At 36.8% G+C, this 25,708-nt stretch overlaps 1 protein-coding gene across 1 annotated transcript in view; it reads right to left on the minus strand.

Annotated features, from left to right (window-relative positions):
• Nucleotides 1-3,455: 3,455 nt before the first annotated feature.
• TPO (thyroid peroxidase) overlaps nt 3,456-25,708 on the minus strand; it is a 32,218-nt gene continuing 9,965 nt past the window's right edge. The window contains exons 5-13 of the mRNA XM_056486275.1: nt 24,602-24,731; nt 21,742-21,948; nt 15,791-16,297; nt 10,138-10,396; nt 9,444-9,614; nt 8,430-8,667; nt 6,910-7,118; nt 5,906-6,076; nt 3,456-3,616 (exon numbers count right to left, since the gene is read on the minus strand). Coding sequence (XP_056342250.1) covers nt 3,456-3,616; nt 5,906-6,076; nt 6,910-7,118; nt 8,430-8,667; nt 9,444-9,614; nt 10,138-10,396; nt 15,791-16,297; nt 21,742-21,948; nt 24,602-24,731 — 2,053 coding nt within the window. The remainder of the gene's footprint in view (nt 3,617-5,905; nt 6,077-6,909; nt 7,119-8,429; nt 8,668-9,443; nt 9,615-10,137; nt 10,397-15,790; nt 16,298-21,741; nt 21,949-24,601; nt 24,732-25,708) is intronic.

The raw sequence follows: 25,708 nt of genomic DNA on the forward strand, positions 1-25,708 counted from the left end.
TTATGCAGAGGTAAAATAACTGTGGATCAAAAGTGAAGATATTTAAATCATGATAGTATTTTTAATGTGGTTACAGTATGTATAGATGGAAAATTGGGAATTTAATGGGTTTTGTTGTTTTTTTTTTTTTTTTTGTTTTTTTTTTTTTTTATTTCTTTTTATCTGGGTTTGTTTGGTTTGCTTTTCTTTACTTCTAAAAAGATCACAAACCATGGGCCAGAGTGGTAAGGGATGAGCAATTTTGATTTGAGACCATTCAACAAATTCACTTCCTGAATAAAGTTACCCCACACAAGTTTCCGAGTCAAAGATATTATCCAAACTTAAAAAAAAGCCTTGAGATTACTGATGAATTCCATCAATAAAAAGTAGGATTGAAGGTTACATAGATTTTTAGTATTGAATAGTTAGCATTACTAGAACTCTTCAAAATTTTTTAGAGCTTTTTAGTTTTGAAGACTGAAATGCTCATAAAAATGTGAAGTGCTCTCATAATTTTAAATCACTCTATACTGCAGATTCCCAAATTCTTATTACTGCTCAGTTTCAGCTGCTCATCTATTATCACCAATATGTTGGTTTAGAAAAGTGTTGCACTGCCTTTTTTCACCAAGTCTCAAAACCTTATTCTAGCTATATGATGAAATTGGCTAGGCTTTATAAAGGATGTCCTTAAAAATGCAAGAAAACAGTAGACCAACAAATGAAGCCACTCAATGATCTTGATAAAAATTTATTATCTGAAATAAAAACACTTGTTTTATGTAAAATTTTCTTTTTTTTTTGTTTTTTAAATACAGAAAGTAAACAAACTAGAATATACTTAGCTGTAACATTCTCATTTCCCTTGGTAATACTAATATTTTTGTGAGCAATCTACCATCGAGTAGTTAATTGACTCCTTTCTTAATTAAAAAAGTATAAGAAATGACAGTGAGGAATGTACACTAGTATGTTAAGAACCACAGTTTACAGAGAAACTATTTAAAGCACTGCTAAAATCTGTTCACTTTCTCTTTACCTAAACATAGAATCAAAGAGCCATTGAGGTTGGAAGGGACCTTTTGAGGTCAGCTAGTCAAATCTCCCTGTTCAAGAGGGATCAGCCATGGCAGATTGCCCAGGGGCCTCCACAGATGAGATAAATGGGCTGGCAGGCACCTCACAGTTTAGCTGTGAGGGGAAATACAAACTCCTGCAACTGGGGAGAAACAACCCCAGGTACCAGTCCACATCAGGGAATGCCAAACCAGAAAATGGCTTGGCAGAAAAGGATCTGTGGGGCCAGGTGGACAGCAAGCTGCACGTGAGACAGCAATACACCCTTCCTGCAAAGGTGGATGATGGTATCCTAGGATGCATTAAACAAAGTATTGCCAGCAGATCAAGAGAGGTGATCCTTGCCCTCTGCTCTGGGTGAGACATCATCTGCAGTTGGGTGGGCAATCTGAGTTCCTTGGTGCACCAGGACATACTGAAAAGAGTCCTGAGAAAGGGCACAGAGATGATTGGAGTCCAGAGTATTTCCTATGAGGAGAGGCTGAGAGTTCTGGGACAGCTTAGCCTTGCAAAGAGAAGATTCAGGGGGAAGCTTATCAATTTGTATAAATATCAGAAAGAGAGGTGCAAAGAGGATGGAGCTGGGCTTTTTCCAGTGGTGCCCAGTGACAGGGCAAGAGACAATGGGCACAAACTGGTACACAGTGGTGTCATCAGGAAACTGTGACTGGGAGGGTAAGTGAGTGCTGGTACTGTTTGCCCAGAGAGGTTGGGGAGTCTCCATACTTGGAGAGATTCAAAAGCTGTCTGGACATGGTCCTGGACAACTGGCTTTAGGTGGTTCTGCTTGAATAGAAGAAACGGGCAAGATGAATTCCAGAGGTTCCTTCCAACCTCAACCACTCTGTGATTCTATTTTTAAGCACTAGGTCCCACAGAGCATCTTTGCTTGTTCTCTCCTTGATCAATTTATGTCAGGAAGCTGTCAATGCTCTCCAAAAATATTCTAGATTGCATGTACTCTGCTCTATTGTCCTTACAACTGTGGGTAAAATTCCCCATGAGGTCCAGGGTCTATAAACACAAAGATTCTTCCAGTTGCTTGAAGAAAGATCCATCTACTTCTTTCTGATCAGGAAGTCTATGGACTTCCCACATACCCACTTCAACAGCAGCCATATGCCAATGCAGTGCCCTCACGTTACCTTTTTTGCATTCGATACCAGCGAATTAACCACTTTAAATTAATCTGAAAGCAGTTTTTTGTCTTTGAATTTAGAGGGATGAATAAATGTAACCATGGTTGATTGGATAAAGGAATAAACTGTAAAAAATAAAGTTAAGAAACACCTAAAAAAAGGGTGGGTTTTCTCCTATTTTCTGATTCAGATGAAACTGAATGGCTACCACTATAACTTTTTAGTCTAATCTCATAAATATTAAGCCCTGAAGATTTGTATTTGCTTTTGCTACAGTAAGAGAGAGGTAGATCCATTCTGGCAACGTCGTTTTGGGGAGGTTTTTGTGCTGGTATCTATTTTCTACTGCTGTGTTAGTGCAGTCTCCCATTGTACTTCATTCCTGGGCCTTTGATGAAGTCATGTGGCCTCATTTAAGGTGTCATTTGAGAAATGAGGTCTCACTGGTGATATATGCTCATGTGAAACACAGCTAGAAAATTGACTGGATGCACCTCATATCATTGAAGATATGTTTGTTTGCAACCAGGTATTTTTTTGCTGGGAAATTATAATTTTATGTTTTCTTAGAACAATTAATAATAAGGGACAATGTAATCCCACATCATAACCAAGGAGTTCGCTGAAATAGGAAAAAAGTAGTGTGCCATCAGTGAGATCCAGTGTGCTTATGATTATGTGGGGCACTCCATATGCAAGATCTGAGTGGCTTAAACATTATGTGCTTCCCTTGGGCACTCAGATAAAGCAAATGCCTATTCCCTTGAGTTTGGATTGTAGGCTTTCATTAAGCTTTCCCCAGAACAGATATTGCTCAGCTTCAGTGGGCAGCTGCACTCATATTCCACCTAAACTTCCACTATACAGTTTCTGTGCATGCTGAAAAGTTGAAAAACCCAAGAAAATGCATAATTTCTGATAGCCTTGAAAGGGTTGACAGTTTCTCAAGGTGTCAGGTGGAACTTAGTTAATATTTAGATGCTGAATTTATATACTAATTAGGAGAAACTGAGATAAATTTGATTCCCTCCTCATATTCACTCTCAGGAAATACTTAGTTGTTTATTTGCAATAGGAATGGAAATGAAAAGCTTATTTATGTATCAGTATTATTTATTCCACACTTTCATTTACAGAATCTGTCTGTATCTTTATGCCCATGGTTGTGTAGAGATTTTTCACATATGTTAACAACTCTTCAAAAAAAAAAAAACAATTTGATGAAATTTTACACCAAAAAGTGGAACATAGAATGTTTTAATGGACAGTAGGTTCACAACCATTACCAATGCATGTTCTTCCATCTTCTGCCAGCTTGTGGGGATCAGTCTGGAGACATTTGTAGCTTCCCTTAGTGTTAATGCATATAGCAGAAGGAGGGCATGGTGGATTAATTTCATTTTCACATTCATCGATGTCTGCAAAATGAGTACACACTGATCAGTAATAACTGCAAATTAAAAAGGGATTACTAATTTCTCATAAACACTTTTTACAAGGATTCATAAATGAAAGGCATTGTACACTTTCAATGAGACAGATAATGATAAAAATCTGTATTGTTACTGTTTAAAGGACAACGTAGGTGGTTGTTGTTGTTTTGTTTTGATTTTTTGTTTGTCTTAAAGCTGGAAATGATGAAATAAAAATCTAAAACTTCAGAACTCTTAAGAAACAACCACTTTCATAACATTTTGAAGTGAGAAAAAAATCTGTTGTTCAGGATGAAGATGTCTGAATATCACTCCCTTCAAAACTGCATTTTAAGTTAATGTTCACTGGCTTAATCATCCTCCAGGAAAGAAAACCTGCACCTTTGCCTGCACTGTAATTCAAATGTGCTGCTTCAGCTTCTGTAGATCCATAGTCATGCTGTCTGCTAACTAGCTAACTCTTCTTCATCACTAAATAGTGCATGTCAGATCTGACCAGCCTACCCTGCTACTCAGAGAGCAGTAGTTTACTACAGCAAAGTAAAGAGTTATTTTTCAGGAGTATGACATCATTAATATAAAGGAAGGTAGCATATTCTAGCACTAAATGACTTCCTGAATCAATATAAATGATATCAGTCAAAGCCCAAGTTAGTAAGGGGGAATTAACAGCTCTCAGAATCCTATGCTTTTGCCAGCAAGCCACTCTGTCTTTTCCAGAGCAGCATATAATTTTGAAACCATCTGCAGAAATGCTAAGCTCTATCCTCCTCATTATATTGCTTGATTTATCCCTAATTTGCTGAATATTTAAAAGAATGTGAACATATTGCACAGACATGCGTGGAACAAAGTGCTTTCTACTGTAAAACTCAAGTAGCATCTGCATAAGTGGGTTTTGATGGCTTTCCTTTGATAAAGGCATTGCTTTTTTAATATATGCAGCAGCTTGTTTTCCTATAGCAGATATACAGTCTTTTGTTTACATTACTGAACATATTAAAAGAAACTAGGACAAGGAATGATTCACTCATTTAACTTATTTATTCCACTCTGTGCCAGAACATTAATGTATTGAAAAGGTTTTATTATAATTCATTTAACAGCTTTATTTCTCTATATGCTATTTATGCGGGAGGAATTCAGTGGATAAATAGGATGTGAAAAAGGAAAGAGCTGCAGATTTCCTTTGACTTTTTCTATACCAGGTATACAATTAGAATGAAGAGCTTTCTATTCCATATCACAAAAATACCAATAAGCAGACTTTATTGTGGATGAACTGCAGCACTGGCACTCAAATTAATTTACCACCATCCATAATATATTCTGAAATATGGCCTTTTTGGGTTACGATTTCTCTCACATTATTATAAATCAGAGTGTGATTATACACACACACACACACACACACACACACACACACACACACACACACACATACCTATATACATATATATATGTACACACACTCCCATCATAAACACAAACATTTGAAATGTGAACAGAGAGAATTAATTCTTCATAGCATGAAGAGTGAAAGTCTTGAAATATTTGCCACATTCTCTTTCTAACATATTTTACTAAACAGTTAAAGGCAAAAAGAAAACATAAGATGAAAGAATTATTAAAATAACAGAAAGGGGTTCCTGTGAAATGTGCTAGAAATATACCCTTTTACTGATTTTTCACCTGCTCTACTTTACCTGCCAAAGTAATTAACTTCTGGCAAATCTTTTCACAGCTATTTGGGAGAGGGAGGTTGGACCTAAGGTGATTATTAGTTTCCTTAATTTCACTTATTCTTTTCACTGAATGTTTTTCTTTCACTTTTACTCAAATTATTGGGATGACTCATGACCTAGTGGTGTAGAGCTCAACTTTTATCTAGAGCATCCATTGAAACAATGCCAGGAAAATCAGAACTCTCTGTCATGCTGTTATGTTGAATGTAGGAAGAAGCAATGTATAATTCTGATTTGCTTCCTTTTTTTTCCCCCTTTCTCCTCCCCCCCTTCCCTTACTGGCTGTTAATAGACTTGATTTTTGCTTAATTGGGAAATTTTTAGTGCCATTTTCCTATAATTAACTTGATTATTGAATCAGGATGATTGAGACAGCAATTCTGGAGAAAGGAGAGTTTCACATTTTTGTATTATTACACCTATAACCCCAGGATGGTATGTGAATGCACATATGATCATCTGTGGTGGACTTTAGGTGTTAGAAAATTCAGACATTATTAATAATAATAATAGTAATAATAATAAATACCTATGCAAACTGGAACCTCAAAGTTCCATCCTTTGCTTGTGCAGGTTAATTGTTCTTCTCCTTGTAACTGAAATCCATAGTGACATGTGTAAGTCACAGTAGATTTTCCAGATTCTGAACAGTATACAAAATCACCATTTTCCACACTTTTTGGTGTTCCACATATTTCATCTACAAATAAAAAGTCTGCATTACAGGCTTTAAAAAAATTGCACCTTACACCTTACAGAATGCATGGTATTCTCCATAACTGCTATAAACATTAACTTCAGTGAAATTTTTCACATGTTTTAAGGTGATCAAGACTTTAATTGTTCATTTCTGGGAAAGAATTTATATGGAATACCACAGGTGTGACTTATAATCCTCATAAAACTAGCATTACTACATAAGAAGGACGTGGACCTGTTGGATCAAGTCCAGAGCAGGGCAACACACATAATCAGAGGGCTGGAGCACCTTTCCTTGGAAGAGACAGGCTGAGAGAGTTGGGGTTGTTGTTTTTGCTGTCTGGAGAAGAAGAGGCTCCAGGGAGACCTTATTGCAGCCTATCAATTTAAACAAGTCTTTTAAAAATAATTGGAACAAAGTTTTTTTTCCAAGACCTGTTAGGACAAGGGGTAGTGTTTTTAAACTAAAAGGGGGTTGATTTAGATTAAAAATAAAGAACAAGTTTTTGACAAGAGTACTGAAATACTGGCACAAGTTGCCCAGAAAGATGGATACCCCATCCCTGGAAACATTTGGATTCAGACTGCACAGGGCCCTAAGCAATCTGATTTAGCTGAGTATGTCCCTAGTCATTGCAGGTGGGTTGATGTTTTGTAAAGATCCCTTCCAAGCCAAAATGTTCTATGATTCTGTAATCCCACTTCTAAGCGATAGAAATACTAAAGGTCTGATTCAGACCAGATTCAAGCTCTGCCACAACCAAGGTCAGTACTTCAGCTGCTCCTTACTCTCCTCTGCCCTCCCCTCCAAAAGATTGGCAACTACTAGATTACCTTCCTGATAAAATTCTTGCCAAGCTTCTAAATTCATCCCAGGTATATTGTTACAATGCTTAAAATCCTGTGGAAACTTTCCAAGTTGAAAGGCATCTGCTGGCACTTCAGAAATTCCTGTGTTGTCACAAATGACGCGGGACAGTGAATGTTTTTTGAGTTCATGCTTTTGAGCTTCTGTGAAAACATTATCGTTTTCCCACCAAAATCTGAAAAGATTGATAGAAACATTTTTTGAAAAGATCAAATTCAAAGAGCTGCTTGTTCTTACTTTCACAATACCGTATATAAAAGACCAAAAATAAGAATTACAGCCAAAATAGGTGAATATAACAGTAATAAGAATAAATGCCATGACCATACAGAATCAGTCATAAAAAGGCTAGTGTGAGTCTGATACACTGGTCAACTCAGGCTAGCAAAAAAAGCCAGCAGAATTGCTTTTCATTGATTAAGCAGGTTCACAAAATGTTACAATTCTGAGAGAAAAACTTGAGACAAATTTGATTCAACCATGTTTTTAATACAGCTGAGCAGGATATTTGTTGTCTATACAGATTCTGCAAATCTGCAAAAAAAAAACCAAACCACCTTTATGATTAGCATTGCTTTTTCTCGTCAGCTAATTAATTAACATTCTTTAAAGTTCAGATTTAAATTCTGCCTTGGATGATTATTTCCATAATGGTTTCTTTCCACAACAACGATTTATAAGAGGAGCTTAAAGGTCATTGTAAGGACCAGACATACTTAAAACACCCCTGCTAGCATGGTGTGAGCAGTTTTAAACTAGTCATCTCATGGCATCCAAAATTACTGCCACAACTACATGATATAAATAAAAAAAGTTTGGTTTCAAAATTGCTTCATGAGCAGAAGCAAGATATAAACAGCTTCTTGTACCCATTGTGACCTGAAGCTACATTCCTCCTGCTTTTCTGGTGTGAAGGGTTGTACTGGCACAAGATCATGGTGGCACCTGTGCAGGGTTGGTTGAAGTGACATCCTATGCTGTGTTTAACGAGGCAACTCTGGGAACACTCTGCAGTCCCAATTCACATAAGGCCAAGTATGTGGTATTTTTATTATCCCCTCTATGAAGCCTTAATTACAGCTTTTCCTATCCCTTCTGACTTTGCTGCAGTTGCCAAAGAGAAATATTGAGGTTCTTCCAGCTCCTGAGCCCAATGCAGCCCTCAGGGGGAATAAAGCCTGCACAGTACTACATCCATGCAGAAGGTACTGGCCCCTGCCACAATTAACTTCTGGTGGGACCTTGCATTTTCAGCAGAAACAGCTGGACACCTCAGTACCATAGAAACAAACTCCGTGCCATCTGGAATTGAGACTGTGTACGAACCAAACAAGAGCAATCAAAACCTCACCCAACAAAACTGAAGGAGCTGAGACAAAAATGTGCAAGGGGCAGAGAATGATTTGTCTGAAGCATGTTTAAGTGGCTGTGAAATCTTCATTGCTACTGAGTTTCTGCACGTGATTTGAGTGCATAATAAACTCACCGGTCACCATCCCGTAGTGCTTTCATTTGCTTCCCAATTATACATGCAAACAGGGGACCAGTTCTAGCACCTGGTAGAAAGTCTTCCATGAGACCACCAAGCCAAACATCAATATTGTTAGGATTATGGTACAATTCCATGATTTTTTCAGTGACATTGTGATTGGATATTACTGTATTCAGGTCAGTGTGAGTTTCCAGCTTTGGTAAACCACAGAATTCTCGCCATTCATTATAACCTGCAAATATGATGTTTAAAGGAAGATTAGATTCGTCTGTTAGGCATGATATATGAAATTAATGCATTTAAAAGCACTGAATTTTGACAACCTTAATCATAATCATAATCATAGACAGTTATGCATAAAAAAAGTCTGCTATTATTGGTTAAATTGATCAGAGAAATTATGGCAGGATCTGAACTACTCTCCAGCAGTCTTCCTCTAAGCAGGTATATCTATAGTGTAATGGGCTATTAACTCCCTGACTGTTAATTCAGTCCTATCCTGGGCTGTTTTTCACTAGTGTGAAAAACCCATGACAAACATGTAATATTTCTTAAAATACAGAGTGTACCTAACTAGGCCATCTGTGCACTCCTGGAGACATCTGTCAGCACTTTCTGTGGTTGGTGGAGCCAGAGAGGCTGTGCCTAAAATGACCTATCCCTCAGGCTGGGGACAGCCTGCTGATGGGAAGTGGCTGCTTCAGGCAGAAACTTCTCAGTGCTGTTCCAGCAAAAACCAGCCCCAGGTACCCACACCAAGCACATCCAGACCCACTCACTAGTACTGTTCTTCTAGATTCCAGATTTACCAGACTGTTTTAATCTCAAAAGCTGTCAAATACTTTCCATCAACAGTTAAGAATATTAGCAATGTACATTTTTAAAAGAGACTTAAGTGACTTTTTTGATTATCAAAGCTATTATTTACAAGCTTATGATTTCATCCCAAATACAAGCAGTTATACTTCAGTTACCAGTTGGAAGAAAAATCAAGAAAAATCAATAGACCTGGGAGTCCATGGTCACGGCCACGTTGTAAATTCAATGATGATAAATCAAGTGAACCATTATTGGACAACACAAACAGTCTTTCTGTTAACTCCTCATTCATCAGTTGATCTTGTACCTGCAGTTTTGCTGGATGTGCTAGAAGACCCCTTATTAAAGGATCCAAGCCTCCTTTAAAGATGAAAATGATGGTATTATAGCAGATATATATAAACTGTTATAACTTTCCTAACAAATGTGAATACATATATGTTTCTTTGTTTTTAAAACACTATCCACACAGGCTTTTACATTCAAACACATGCAGAAATCTCCTTTGAAGTAGAAGAAATAGTGGTATGTAAAAAGCTCTATCTTCTTCAGGTGTAAAAGAACTTGTAACCTGTTAATAAATTCATACACAAAAGAAATCCCAGAAACATCTTCACTGTCACTCATCCTTCTATTGCCAATCTACCAGACTGGTTTAATCTGGAGAGGAGTAATGTTTTTCTGATTCAGTCAATCATTTAATGGAGAATAATCATTCAAGTTCTTTTTAATGCTCTGGAATCCAACCAACAACTTTAAATAAATTATTTAATTAAATAAATGCTCCCATTCCTAATTCAGGATAAGTAACTTCGAAGAAGGTTACAATATTCTGGGGAGAAAAAGACAAAAAACTACAGAAGCAGTTTAAATAACACCATACCTTCTTTAATGAGCCTCCAAGGACTGAAGAAAACTTCATGTAAATGAAGATTTGGGAGTTCAGGATCATTTAAATACTGTTCATTCAATCGCCTTACTATAGGTTGGATTGTTGCATGACCAAAACGAAAAGCAGCTGTTGAAAATACATTAGAAACTGTAGGATTCATTGTGGGATCATAACCTGTATAAAGGCCAATATACAGATTAAAAGCATCTGGGCCAATGATTTTGGGAATGTAATCTCTTAAAGTAATAATCTGAAAGAAAAGAAAAAGAGACATATGAATAGTAATGAATCCCAGGTGTTAAATGCCTTTTTCTTCACTCATCTGTGCCCGAGCATTTGGTGTAAGTATGAGCAGTATTACCTGGAAAGCAATATCAGTCTTATTTTTGTAGCAAGAGGACAAATGGCCAGAGAGAATCCTTGGTACAGCCCAGAACAATTCAACAGTCAGGCCCAGGTCTCACTTTAGATGCTAGACCAAAGCCTCCTGAGCAGAGATTACCAGGACTGCTCATTTATAAACCACGGGGGTAATCCAGTGCTGAGATTAAAAATGTAAATTATAATGGCCTTAAAAATGGCAGTGAAAGCAAGAAGCACTATAATGTCTTTCAAGAACACTTTCTAATGTGAACAGATGCTATTTTCAGACCTATGTTTGTGACACAAATCCTCTTTTATTATTATTTGAAATGATGAGGCTTTAAAATACTGGTGCCCAAAATCCCCTTGTAGACATTTTATACTAATCTTAGGCCAATTTAGAGACTTCTGAAAAACACACTTCAAAAGTGAAAAGCCTGATAAACACCTTCTGTCAAATGCTTTTGTAATGTAATAGTATTAGAGTGACATGGAAAAGCATAGGAGTAATCATGGCAAAAGGAAATAGGGGAAAATGTTCTAATGTACCAAATAAAATGAAAATGCACTATAGGTTAAAGATTATGCTGAACTCAATAAAGCAATATGAGATAAATATGAAGCACAATGAACTCAATAAAATACCTCATAGATTCAATATAATATGCAATAAATATACAGACAAATGTACTTTGAACTTGGTATAGTGCATATTGAAAAACTAGCAGGCATAAAATGACCTTATAAAAAACTTGTATCTTTATTTTAGGCATAAAACACGGACAAGCAAACCTTTCCAAAATTTGATCACTTTTCTCAGAAAGTAGAGGTTTAGGATTTTAGGTTAGGTGTGCATTGAACAAAATTTATAAAGGACAATATGTTAGAATCCCTTTTACAGCTCCTTTAGTGCAGCATATGTAGCAAATAAAATTATTGCAAGAAATTAATACTGACTCTGTCATTTGAAAAGCTAATCTTTTGCTTTATTCACAAAGGTTTTGCAAGACAGCAGTTCTAATTTTAGATGCATAGTTTTTACAATCAAAGACCTTATGGAGGAGTAGGTTAGTCATGGATACAAAAAATCTTGGTATGACTAATTTTTTGGCTCGTTTTAAATGAAATCCCAAGCTAAGCTGCTCAGGAAGGCCAGACTCCCCGAAGGAAAGGGCAACTCAGATTTCTTGTTTGCTCCAGAGGCAACATATTCTTTTCTAATCTCCTTGCTAGGGAAAGAGGGGTTGCCATTTCAAGACACAAAAATTAAAAGGCTAAGGGTAAAAAGGGGTCTATTGTCTGCCTACCCTGCACTAGAAGAGGCATTTTTCTGATGGAAACTTCCAAAGGCTAAATGAGGCCCCATCAAGTAGAGGTGAGTTTTGGACAATACAGGCTAAGTTGCTACTAATAGAGAAGAATATGATGCTGCTACTGGAATCTGCCAAAGAACCACATCTGAAATAGCATATATAATTTCTGTAGTCTCTGGATGTGGTCAAATTTGTCTGTGTGAAGTCAAGGAGAGGCTCACTATAGGTTCTCACAACTGACATATATATACATTTTAAGGATGTTAACAACTGACAAGCATCAAAATGATTTTTGTAAAAATTCTTTTGCATGTGGTCCCTTCTCTCAGACAATGATACAAAAGGTTTATTTTCTTTCATAAATACAGCACTTTCTTTCAGTAGAGTATTCCTTCAATAAATGAGATTCTCCTGTGGAAACAAAGGAATGTGCTTGTTGCAAAATATATCAATAAAATCAGGCAGAAAGCGACTATATGGAAAAGAAATCACAAACTAATATAATGAATGGGTCCTTCATTTCCGGCTTACTTTGAGCGTATTTGTAAACAAAAAGTTAACTTTTGGGTGCTTTCAGCAGCATAAGGAATGTATTGGATATGCTAAATCTGAACCTGCAAGGTACTGAGTAGTCTCAACACTTTATAACATTTATGAGATAAATGGTGATCCCAGCTCTTCTTAGGCTACATTCATCACCTCATACCATCACATCCAAGCTCTGCAGAAGCCTCATAAAGAAAACAATTTTAATCCATAACATCAATATTTCTAGTATCTCATGGCAGTCATTGTTCCAACAGTATAATTTAGTGGAAAATTATGACAAATGAGCAGTGTTTTAAACAGAGGCCCATATGCTTGGTGTTTTTATATTATCTTCTTAATCTATAGAACCATATATTAACTGAGAAATTAAGATAATTTAAATATTATTCATTTAGTCATATCAGAGAAAATAAAACAGTCATTTCTTAGCAATTCAGCCAATTATTTGGTAAGTATCCAGACAGAAACAGCATCTGAGCGTGAGAAAAGGCTTTGTATAGATTTTGCATCATATCAAGAATCCCATGTGCACTGTTTACAGAAAGAGTAACTGAATCCTGACCTGTAAACACTGCAAGTCAGATAGGATGTTACTGTTAAAGGCAATACTCCTCTCATCCAGAAGGCAGAATTACAGCAGGAGTTTCCAAACCTTATGAACCCACTGAGTACCCTGGCTGCATTTTTCTCTGGGCTGAGCCACCTTCAGCAGAAGTCAGCCACATGTTATAGGTTTGGAAATAGGCTACATAATTTCTCTTTATTTTTAAAACTTTTTGCTCATGTTAAACACTATTATCAATTAGAAGCAAAAGATCCAGAAATTCTTATCTATTTTCCCAATTTTACTTGCAAAAACCTCCACAAGTATATCCCAAAGTAGGCATGAATGCAGGACAATGGTTGGAGCAGGAAAACAAAACAAAAAAAAAAAAGGTTGGAGGAGAGAATATAGAAATATATGAGCTACCATAAAGATAAGTAAGGCCAAAAGTGCATCTTGTCATTGGCTAGCTGTAACTGGAGAGGAATGGTATCTCACTAAGATAGTGTAGTGCCAATTAAATAAAACTTCTGCACTTGGGAAAGACTGCAGAAATGATAGAGAACTATCAAATATAGCAATGATGTTTAATTCATTAAAGTGCTATGCATGGTTAGTTTGCAGTTCTCACTGAAAATACTAAAGGATTTACAGATAATGAAGATGATGTTGAAGTCCTAAACTTTTGGGTAAAAGGTGATTTTATGAGAGTTTAATTTTTAATTGAAAAATGAACACATTATTATAATTATGTTAATAGTCCTGACATTATTCAAGACATACTATTTTATAATATTTTATTTATCTATTTAGTCTTATGATTTCATATTTCTGAGAGGAGCCAGCTAATCATCTAATTTAAAAAACAAGTTTCATCCAAGTAGGCAATGTATGTAAGTCTCAGAAGTCACCCGTTTTCAACCCATGCCTTGGACCATGCAAGATGCTCAGAGAACACAAGCAGATGTAGAAGGAAGTGAAATAAATACCTATGTGTGCACTGAAAACTAAAGGCAGGTGTCACCTATAATTGGGGTTAAGTGGGAGCAACTGCATTAATTCAGAGTTGGTTCTCTGCTACAGTAATAAATCAAAGAGAATTGGATTCAGATTGATCTGCAAGAGTCCTGCTCCATATGACTAGTGCCAAATCATCCATCTTTCAAATGGCACATCAGGAGAAACTGTCTCCAGAAAGAAGAGCATAGGTGTGTGCAATCTACTTATGTATAAGATAATAATGTTAAGATCAGCAGTTGCATAATTGAACATTTTTTCCTCAGATATTAAATGACAACGAAAAACATGTACAAAACATGAAGTAAATCAGAATATGAATCTTTACCACTGTATATTGCAGTGTTAATACTTTTTAAAGTTAAGCATGTGTCATGAAATAGAAAGGACAGTTACTATTCCTTATCAGTGAAACTATATAACACAGCCAAAAAAATGTTTTCTTCAGGTTATCAACAGACACTTGTTATGTTTGGCAACTTTGTCAAATTTGTGTTATCAAACACTTGTCACTAGAGATATTTATGGAGCCAAAAAAACATCCAGGAAAAAAAGTATGGCCTAAAGAGAGATTTTTTCATCTTTACTCTAGCAAGAAGAAAATGCTTTTTGTTCAATTCTCTATAATTACAAACCCACTGTCAGGACATGCTTGAAAGCATTTCTTCCACAAAAAGAGAATTGTAGAAATGTCTAGCAACTGAAACAAAACTTGATAGTGGAAATCTCAAGGTAAATTCAACCAGAGCTGTCATTAGTGTGCCAGTTAACACACCACACTAATAGAGATACTCCAATTATCTGTCCTGAATAAATGTCTCTAAACCAGCTAGCTATAACACACACACATTTCTAATGAGCCATAGGCAAATCTCATTAGTCTGTGACACCAGCAGAGATAACGAGCAGTGCTGATCCATGCACTGCATTGCCTTGCACCAAGCGTTTGCTTTCAGGCTGTAATGTTTGTGGATGTAAACCAGGAGGGTTTGCATGCACAGAGGCCTGCTTTTGGACTTGCACTTTTCTTCTAACAAGTATTAACTAGCATTCTGACTTGTCAATGCCACTCTTTTAATGAAAATGGCATATTTATGGCAGAGGATCTGACTTGGTTAAAGCAAACTAAAAGCCAAACACTTCAAAAGAACTGACTAAATACAATTAGGTGAAGTATGTTACTTCTCTGAAGCTATATGGCTTCGAGTGCAAGTAGCAATGCATGAGACAATGCAGGTGGTTTCATAAAGGAAACATGCTTTGTATTGTATTCCACTGTATAAAAATGATGACAGAAGACATGAAAAGTGTTTTATCAGAAAAGTGAAGTTATATTGCGCCCTTCCCCAATTTATCTTCCAAAAAGTCTCCTTTGGTACTGAAATATAAAAACTGTAAGAGTCATAAACATCTTTACGAACCCTTCTGTATTTTCCCACACTTATTTCTCCTACTATCTCCTGTAATTACTACTTCATTTAGAAGTTCACAGGTATTTTTACACTTCTTATTTATGCAATACCTGTGAGAAAGTAAATATTTTGAACATTATACAAATATGGAGACATTACTTTTAAATAATTTCCTTTACCAAAAAAAAGAAAGATAATAAAGCATCTGAAAAAGCCTCTTTTATAGACAAAACAGACATTGGAGAAGCATAAATGTAGAAGTTGCCATAAAATCAGAGCCAGACTTGCGTAGACAAAGCAAAACGAACTTTAACCGTGCCATGGAAATGGTGGGAAAGAAAAGGCAACGTGCTCTCAGAAGCCCCTGACAGAAGCATATTTGAAGCTGAGTGCGTTCTGTTTGCGGTACTCGGGGGCACGCGTGGAGGGGCGCGCGCGCAGCCCACCTGGTGCAGCGCGCCGAGGATCTTGCGCGCCTCCTGGTAGAGCGTGTGCGCGCCCCAGTGCGCGTTCACGCGGCGCAGGGCGCGCGCCAGGCGGTTGTGCTCCCGCAGCCACAGCGTGTGCATGGCGGCCAGAGAGGTGACCTCGCTGGAGCGGCCGTCCCCGGCCAGGAAACACTCCAGCCTCTCACCCCCGCCCGCGCTTGGGTCTTGTGCGCAGGGCGACGGGAGCTGCTCTGCGAAGGGCAGGTATTCCCGATGGTTATCCGAGTACTTTAAGTTCACTCTGAGAAGGCCTTCTTGGCTTGTCAAATTCCTCAGTTTGTTCTCAACAGCAGGGGTGCTGCCATAGACTGTGGAGGCGTCAAGGAAAGAAGTTAAGCCGTTGATCTGCTGTCTTGCATTTAGCACGGATGTATTTCCGAAGAGAATGGCGTGATCGCACGCAGGAGACGAGCGGTAGAAGGGCAGGCAATCCATCCCTGCTGATAATGTGTCGTTGGTGGGTACCTGCATGCAGAATAAGGGCATTTTCTGAGCTGAGGGGAACAGCTGTGGATGCTGAATAGAGTCTTGTCTAAATATTTACCTTCACACTCTCAGTTTTTCAGTGTTCAGACCTCATCTACTGTAGTGCAATATTCTAAATCTGTATAGATTGTTTTTCTTTAGATTTAAGGAAAAAGATTAGTATTTTTTAAGCAGAGGCAAATAAACCCCAACACTTTTACTCTATCATTAACTATTTATGTAATACATCTACATCTAAATCAGTCTGACTTTATAATCAGAATCCACAATAAAATGTATCAGAGTGAAGACATGAACATCTGGTCAGATTCTGTTCTACTGAAGTACACTTGGAAACAGCAAGTTTACCTGTATGCATAAAAACATAATGAGGAGTTTAAGTGTCTGCAGCAGTTTTGTAAAAGCTTTGGTTCATTACTGAATTCTAATCCAGTTTCCCAAATAAGGACAGATGTAAATATTCATTCTGCTTTCTGCCAGTCCCTCACAAGTCTTCTGCTGTATTATTTTGCTGCAACAGTTGTCTTACAAGTACTGAATTCTGACCATCTTTATAAAAGTCAAAGGCTGCACATAGACTAAGCTAAATGAAAGATTGCCCAATCCTCTATTGGCTTGATCCCCACACAGTTTCACTGAGGTGAAATAATAGGGTTCAAAAATCAAACTAAGAGAAAATAAATGTTTTGTACAGACACTTGAGCTAACCCTTATTTGTATTATATCTGCTTGCTTTTCATTTTTCAGAACTCTTTGGCAGAAGACAGTGAATGCTGCATATGTGATGCAATTTCTTCATTTTTCTAATAATACAGACATCAGTCTGCAAAGATAGAACAATCATTAAATTGGGGTTAACAGTTACAAAGCAACTTTGGAATGAAATTAACTTTATATAATAAGGTTACCACATTTATTATACCAAGTAAAATTTTCTTACCACTGAGAGCTCATATCAGTAGGGATTGATACCAACAAATCATTTACATTTAGAAATAGTTTAATTTTGTTTTGTAAAGAAATTCTACCATTATTTATTCTTTGCCTAGGTTTTAGCAAATCAAAGTAGGTTATGTTTGAAGAAAATAAATAATTTTCTTTCACTGATTTTTGAAATCAATATTTTTTCTGTCTTGTGTTTTCTATTTATTATTTGTTATTAAGTCTTTTGCTATTAGTGTGGCTTCTTTTTCTCTTCAGCTGGTAATATAAGCAGGCAATTATTACTACAAATATGTGAACTTGACAGACACAGCCCTGTATGTGTTTGAATGTCTTCGGCTTCTAGTTATCAGGAGATATTCAGGTAGAATTCAGGTATCACTGAGAAAAGAATGTAGGAGATGCCTTTATGCTGTTAAATAGGAAGGCTCACAGCAAAACAAAACACTGAATGAAGTTCATACTGAATAATCTTTAGTTAACTGTCTCTGCAATTTCAATTCATTCTGTTCTTGTCCCCAGTGGAGAAAAAAACAGCAGTAATGAACATCAAGGGACTGGCAGAGCTGCATAATGCTGTCCTTTCCCCTTTCATAGGATAAGTAGTTTGCAGCCAGCAGCAGAATGTGTAAATTAGAGGTTCCTTACATTATTATTTTAAGACATTAAAAATAATCTGAGTGAAAAAAGGGACGCTTTTTCTGCTGAAATGGGTACTGTATAACATTTTATTTTTCAAAACTAATGATTAAAAATCATATGATTCTTTTTGTTTGTGTTGCATAGTTCTAGAGGGAAAAAAAAATTGCAACAAAACCCTGGTTAGTGACAATAGTTTTCCTGTATAGCTGCATGTTGATTTAAATGGTTATTACATATGTATAGTCAAACCTGGTTATGGTGAAATCTTCCATGTGTAGGAAAATGGACCATAATAACTGCTTAAGTGTACCACAATCTCTAAACTGCTATTTAACTGCTGTTAAAGAAAAATATTTCTTATTGCGAGTTTATCCTGTGGGAAATGACCTTGTAAAGGGATTTTTGCTGTAGATTTAAAAGAAAACCTAGCTTATGGTCTGTGAAAGATTGAAAAAAAGGAAAATAATGAAGCTCATTGGTGGACATGCAGCTTGGAGAAGAGTCCATGATCTCATCTGACAGCGAGCTGCTGCTTGTGAAACAGAAGAAAAAGGCAGGGACTCTGCTGGTTGTTGGGTGCAGGCAACTAATCTATTTGTAGCTGAAATAGTCACCTGTCATGTTATGTGTCATCTTTTAAAAATCACCTCACTTTTCTGTGACTCTGTTTCTTTTCCACCTTTTTGTATCTCAGGTAACTGAAAGCTTTCCTGGATTGCATCATGCTAACTGCATGTGTCGTGTCTAACTTATTGGCAGCAACGTAATTAATACTGCATAAAGTCAGTAGCTCTCTTATAAAAATCTTTCTAATGCTTCTTTATGTGTCAGCCCTAACCTGAAATAATAATCTGAGGAATGACAAGTTATCTCCACAATCCTGTTCTGCATGTCAGGCTGTCATAAAAGAAATGTAGACTAAAGCTAGCTGTTTTGGGGTTTTTTCCCCCATTAGGGGACCCTGTAAATATATAGAAAAAAGAATGTTCAGGCCCTACCAGAAATTACATGTGAGAATTGCTGAGAGAAATTTTATAGTCTTTATTATAAAAATGTCCAGAACAGAAAATCACAATGCTTCCTGGTAGCCTATGAATCATTTACCTACATGTGTTACTAATGGATTCTTCATTGAATTGGGTTTACTCTGAATATTTTCTAGGCAGATTCCCTAACCTGTGCAGTCAGGACCCTCCTCTCCCTGCTGAAACCCCCAGAGGAGATGTGCAGCTGCAGGCACAGTTGTCCTTTTCTGTGGGTGGATTCTCCCTTGGGTGCCACTTTTGTAGGAACAGCACGAGTGCAAACTGCAGCCTCTATGTCTACATTGTTGTATAATATGCTATTGATTTCACTGCCTTTGGAAACCAGCCACAATTTCTTTATTTACATAATGAATGTATAAAACTAACTGTGGCAGTTTTCCAAATATTTAATATGTGGAGATTTATTTAGTTAATAATTCTGAAAGAAGATTAGCTCTAGATGGTACTAGCATTTTGTTTCGGTGTTCAAAAATTAGTTCCTCTGATCACACTATTTACTGCAACAGCCCTTCCTAATTTTTTTTTTTTAATACAGAGCCTATTATCTGTCTTTAAGAAAAAACAGTCACAAAATACTGAACATTTATAATAAAAGCTAAAGAACAACCATCTTTGTATGTGTCCATCAAAGCTGTGAATAACAGGTTAATAACAAAATGGAGCTGAAAAATTCATGGGACTGTAACCATGCAAAGAGCCCACAATTTGGGAAACTTATCTAATACTTTAGGGTTGTGACTGAATTTCTTTTTATGTCCCCTGCCATGGCCAATTGTGGCTACATTGAAGGTAGCCTTGAGCCATTCTTCTGGGCTACCCTGCTGAGTAGGAGCAGCATCCAGTGCTTGATTTAGCTACATGTTAAATACTCAAAGACAGTACATGTTCATGTAACTCGCCTTCAAGAGCATCCTTGAAACACACTGTGAGCCTCCTCACAGCTTCAAGACAGAAATCCAGTCTGTGCCTTGTTTAGAGCACTGAAGGATGCACGTGCAGGTCTCTGCCATGACAATCTGTGCTCCTTTTATGTGCTGAATGCCTCTACCATGAGAATAATGTTAGCCTTGGAGTATTTTTAAAAGGTCCCTTATATTGTCTTCTTTTCTAAGCAGATGGCATTTCAAGGCTTGAATTAGTCAGGGATCAGTGATTAGACCACTGGTCCCCGTGATCCACATTTCTATCAAGTTATGGGAAACAGTATGAGTCTTCTCTGAATCAAAAAATCCATGTAATAATAAAAAATGTGGGGGTTTTGCATTTAAAAATAAATACTAGTCACATTATTTCAAAGACTATATAGTAAGCACAAAGATTTTTGAAGACATTTGTGATTTTATAGCTATAGCAAACAGACTTTTTAAAACTGGGAGTCAGTTTATTGTGCTATATGTTTCAGGTGGATCTGTCTTCACATCATGCAAAGCACTGCTGATCAGGGAGTGGATGACCACCCTAGCCTCTCTTGGTGAGACTTTGGGAATGGGAATAATTTTACGACTATTACTTATAAACATAAACAGAAAAAAAAACAATTTCTTGCCCCAGCTAGAAATTTTAAACACAGCAAACTAGAGATTTTTGTCAGAACTATGGCATATTCTTAGTATATACGGCTGTTGTGGCTGATTCAGGTTACTCAGTGCTCTCAGTTGCTCACTGTCTGTAAAAATGTGTTTTTTTAAGAAGCCTATGCTCTTTCTGAATGCCCTCAAGATATGTTTGCAAACTTTCAAAAGTCCCTGTCTCCAGGGTGAGAGGGACTAGATTTACCTGCCTGTGATGAAATTGTAAGCATTCATTAATTCCACTTAACCTTCCCTGTATTTTAAATTCTCTCACCATATGGAAGACAAATCACCTTTTAATACAGCCTGATCTGGTTTTCTTTACAGTTTGTCAAATATTTTTCTCTACATTTAATGAAAGAGGAATGAGGCACTTAAAGCAAAAGGAGACTGTGGAATGCTTATCAACTACAGCTTGCTGAGGCAAAAAAGGCTTTCTACTCTTATAGAAGCCCTACAGTGCAGCACATAGAGAAGCTGGTCAATAATCCAACACCAAGTAAAGCAATTTATGTTGCTCTGACTTAACATCACCAAGGACTGTGATGGGCATGGGGTTTTCCTGTAGCCTGAGTTGGACAGGCTGTGCTTTGAGAAACAAAAGCATGGTTTTAATTTGCTACTCATTTTTTTTGAGTGAAAGAAAGACTATACTTCTAAATTAAGCGATCAAAAATACAGTATCCTATATTTATACCTATTTATGTTTCTTCCAGCCCTCTAACAAGCTTTGAGCTCATGTTTTCCATCTGCTCAAAGCAAAGATGTGATGTATGTAAGTTTCAGGAGCTCCCTGGAGATCATTTTTATACAAACATTGAAAAGATAGCTCTCTTTGAAAGTTTGCATTAACTGGAAGAAGTATCATTGCTTTCAATGAGTAACGTTAAGATCCTTTTACTTTATCTGGCTGAAAATGTAAATGATTACTTTGCTATTTTCCCCAAAGAAGCTCAAAACCTTGAAGCATGAGAACAATAACATTAGGAGGGACCAGTAAGGTTTCTCTCTAACGCAAACCTTAGGTTAAAAATTTATGTTTTCATTAAGTACATTAACTATAGTTTATTATCTCAAAGAAAAAAAAAAAAAGTCTACCTGTTTCATTTAATAATTGTACTGGTTTCTATTTTTCTGTCATGGTATGCTCTAATGTTTCTTGTCTTTACTCACCTGTTTAGAATCCAGAATTTCTCTTGAAGATTTTAAATTAGAATCTTACCTTTATTGGAAAACATGGATTTTGTTTTTCACAAGTCATCTGGCACTCCATCCCACTTAGGAAGGTGGTTCTACTTGTGCTCTGGGGTGTGAATGAAATGTCATGGTCTATGTACTGTCCCCATACCATAATCATATCAGAATATAGGTTGTCTTCAGTAACAGCTTCATTAGATGCATGAATAATTTTTCTTGTCACTTCACGAACCTGAGAAGAGAACTAATTGACCTTGAGTGCCAAACAGTTTCTGCTTCTCACAAAATGATAAAACACTAAAAAGTAGAGAGAACAGTGATAAAAGCTATCTTCTCCCTCCCCAAATTTATGTGGTAGAGTGCTTTTCATGGTTTACCTAAAACCAAACCCAAGCAAAAAATCCACCAACAGTACAAAATCCAACCTCCATCAGGCTCTTATTTCTGTTCAGAAACTGAGACCAAGGTGCCACAAGCAGTTTCAAAGACATTTCAGATGAGTGTTTCTATGTTTGCCAGTAACAGTGTATCTTTGATCTGTTCCTTTCCAGAATTTTGAAAACCACACATTTATTTTAGACTGCCTATTTATTCGGTTTTCATCTCCTTAAACAAAAGGATTTGCTGGGAAATCTCAAATCACTGTTGATACTCAGAAGGTCTGAGCTGCTCTGTACGTAAATGAAGGAGCTGATGGAGGTAGGTGGTAGCTGAAAGTTCAGCTTCCTTTTTCCCAGGCAGGGAGAAGCCAAAAACTATTTCTAATGCAGTTCTGTTCAAGATGCACAGAGATACAGATGCTCTGAGGAGGAGCACATGGAGATATCCATGCTACATATCCAGCCTATATTAATAACCAAGCAAAACCATCAGGGCAAAATCAGCACTCAGTTTGTGGAGATGTTAAGGGTATCATTATACACAGATTCCTCCCTCATGCTGCAAAATATTCCCTGGCAAATAATAGCTGCCTTGGAAGTCAAGCAACTGAAAGGGCAGCACATAAAATAAAATCACCGAGCCTGTAATAAATATAAGGGCTATATAATGAATGCATAAGGCAGGTTCAGTTAAATAGGATTGGTAAGGACAACAGACAATAAGGGACTTGTTAGTAACATCAGGATTTATACTGAAATAGTTGACAGCAAGCTACCTACAGCTCATCAGGAATTCAAACCTTTAGATCAGTATTTTAATAGCTTTGGTGGCCATAAAGCACAAACTTTTTCTTGAAGTTAATACAATTTTCTTATCACTGTTTTGCTTTATGTAATCCTCACACTTATCTATCACTTTCACAATATTTTCACTTTGCTTTTAACATTATAGATACCTGAAAATACAGAAAAAAAGAGAAAAATTATGTAAATGAGAAAAAAACAAACATTTATGACATTAGTTTTATCCTATCTTATTCCAAAACAAAGCAGAGGACCTTGCTGATGGTCAGACATTGATGATCAGATTTGGTATAGTTATATAATCTTTTTTTAAAGTGTTTTACTTTGCAAGCATGTACCCTAATGGATCTAGAAAAGGCAGTCTGTACTATCTACTGGAAATTTGCCTGTGTAAATGTCAGGTTTTCATCTATGAGTGTTAAATTGTGCAACTTAGAGACAATGTTATTTAATTAATAACATGAGTTGCAAGTGACATTAACACTAAATTCTCTTGCTTATCCTTATTAAACATACAGTGGTTAAAATAACAAGACTTTGAGTCCATTAAAAGTCAGGTTTCATAGCAATGATGACAAATCACAAGTTGTAAATCCAGCCCAAATCATTGTACACTGCACTGGGGAATTTTTCACCCAGTCCTGTGTGCAAATGTTCTTTTTTCAAACTTCCTTCTTTGGCAGGTCTGCTGTTTTTTAAGTATATGAGGTGCTAAAATTCATAAATATTGCAAGAATTTCTAAGATCAGTGAGTTGGAATAGCTAAAAAATGAAGTTATGATTTGACAGCAATATTTGTTCAGTTAGGGCTTGCTGGCCTGTGAGGAATGGCATTCAGGCACACACCTACACACATGCTAGCATGTCCATGTGCTTTATATCTGTTTAGTTAACACCCAACCTTCTTTTCCCCTCCTCCTTCCCTGAATAAAGGTGCCATTATGAATGCAAAGAATCATAAAATGGCTGGAATATCTAGGTTGGAAGGAAACTCTGGAGACCACAATGAGCACCTTTAAATTGAAAGGTTATTGATTAGGGATAAGGTTAAGGTTGTTTATAAGGGATTAGGTTATTGAGAAGCACATCAAGATAGACCTTGGGTATTTCCCATGAGGAATATGCCAGAACTTCTCTAGGCTGATTATCCATATTCCAACAAAAACCTATTCCAGCATTTAATTGTGCTCACAATAAATTTAATTTCTTGTTTCAAGAGAAGATTTTCTCTGGAGCAATGTGTGGCCATTGCCTCTTGCCAAGGCAGCATGCATCCTTGTAAACCTCTCTCTTCTCTCCAATTTCATCATGGGAAGGTCAAAATTAGGTGCACTGTGCCCCTTTTCTCTAACTGAGCAATCATCACCCTGTGTGCCTGGTGCCTGGTGCCTGCCAGGGCACACATTTGGCTGGCTCCTGCCCTGCCTGCTCTCCCCTGCAGCAATTTTTTGGGCTGCCCCTCAGGACAGTCAGTGCCCCTGCACTGCTCCATGGGCTTATCCCAGCCAGGGGCAGGGACTCTCTCCATGTAGCTGAACTTATGCTTTAGCAAAGCCACTGGCTCCTTAACTGAGCTCCACAGATACTTGTGAAGTGTTTTACAGATACTTCATTTACTGATGCAAATGCAGGTCTGAGGTGCCAGGTTTGATAACAGCCCAGGGTAAGTGTTTCAAGGGATCTAGAGGTACCCTTCCTGACCGAGGGCAGCTGGAATCCATTGTACTGGATGCTGGGATCCCATCCTCGAGGCTGGCTGAAGCCATCTTCATAGGCTGCTGGAAGCCATCTAGCCAAAGCTGTGTTGGATGCTCCCCACCTAGGATGTTCCCTATGAAAAGAAAAACAAAACAAAAAATCCCCCAAAAGCAGCAGCAGAACCTCTGAAAGTATTCTGAAGCTAATATATATGTATGTATATACACATATAATATTTTTATAATATTTATATTATAGTTTTATTCAGAATAAAAAATGGCCATAAAAATATAATAATAAAATAATATGAAATAATTATCAGCCACAGAGCAATATGCCATCACAATAAGATGTTCATGTACCAATCTTTGAAAGATTGCTTTGAAAGGGCATAAAATACTTTCCTTCATGTATGTCAATATTAATTTTAGTCAAAAGGATAATGTAAATTTAAATTGCTAATGAATTATTACTAATTTACTCATGTTTATAACCTAAATTGGTTAGCTTTTGACATTTTTTAAATACTTGCTGTGAAGGTGAGCTCCTTCCCTCTATCATGAATATTAGAAATTTTAGGATTTGTTTTTTGTCTGGTTGTTCTTCAGCAGGTCCTGTTCAATATATTTCATAATTCTTAAATATATATCAACATTAAAAAGAAGAAATAAATTTTTTGTAATGCACTTAGTTGACTAAAATTGTAAACTAAGCCAAAAAGGACCAGAAATATTTCTGGAATGCTGGTAGAAATACATAGTGTTAGAACATACATGTTTATCAGGACACTACACAATTATTATATTAATATTTCATTGATCTCCAGCACACTGAAGAGACTCAATTTGCCAAGCTATATGGTGCATTATTAATTATCCACAATAATTCACACTTGAAGGTTGAAGTATGCTTTAATAAAGCATTCAAATTAGTTACAGCTGATTTGCCTTTATTGAAATTGCATAAAATACTGCACATAGTGTAGTGCTATTTCACTCAATTAAAAATAATTAAATGTTAATGTAGCTGCTTAACCAGTGATTTTTCTCCTGATTGCTTTTGTATTTCAGGAGATCACTGGAATGCTACTTTAGTAAAACTCCTCTCACA

Source organism: Oenanthe melanoleuca, chromosome 3 (assembly GCF_029582105.1).
Source record: "Oenanthe melanoleuca isolate GR-GAL-2019-014 chromosome 3, OMel1.0, whole genome shotgun sequence".
NCBI lineage: Eukaryota > Metazoa > Chordata > Aves > Passeriformes > Muscicapidae > Oenanthe > Oenanthe melanoleuca.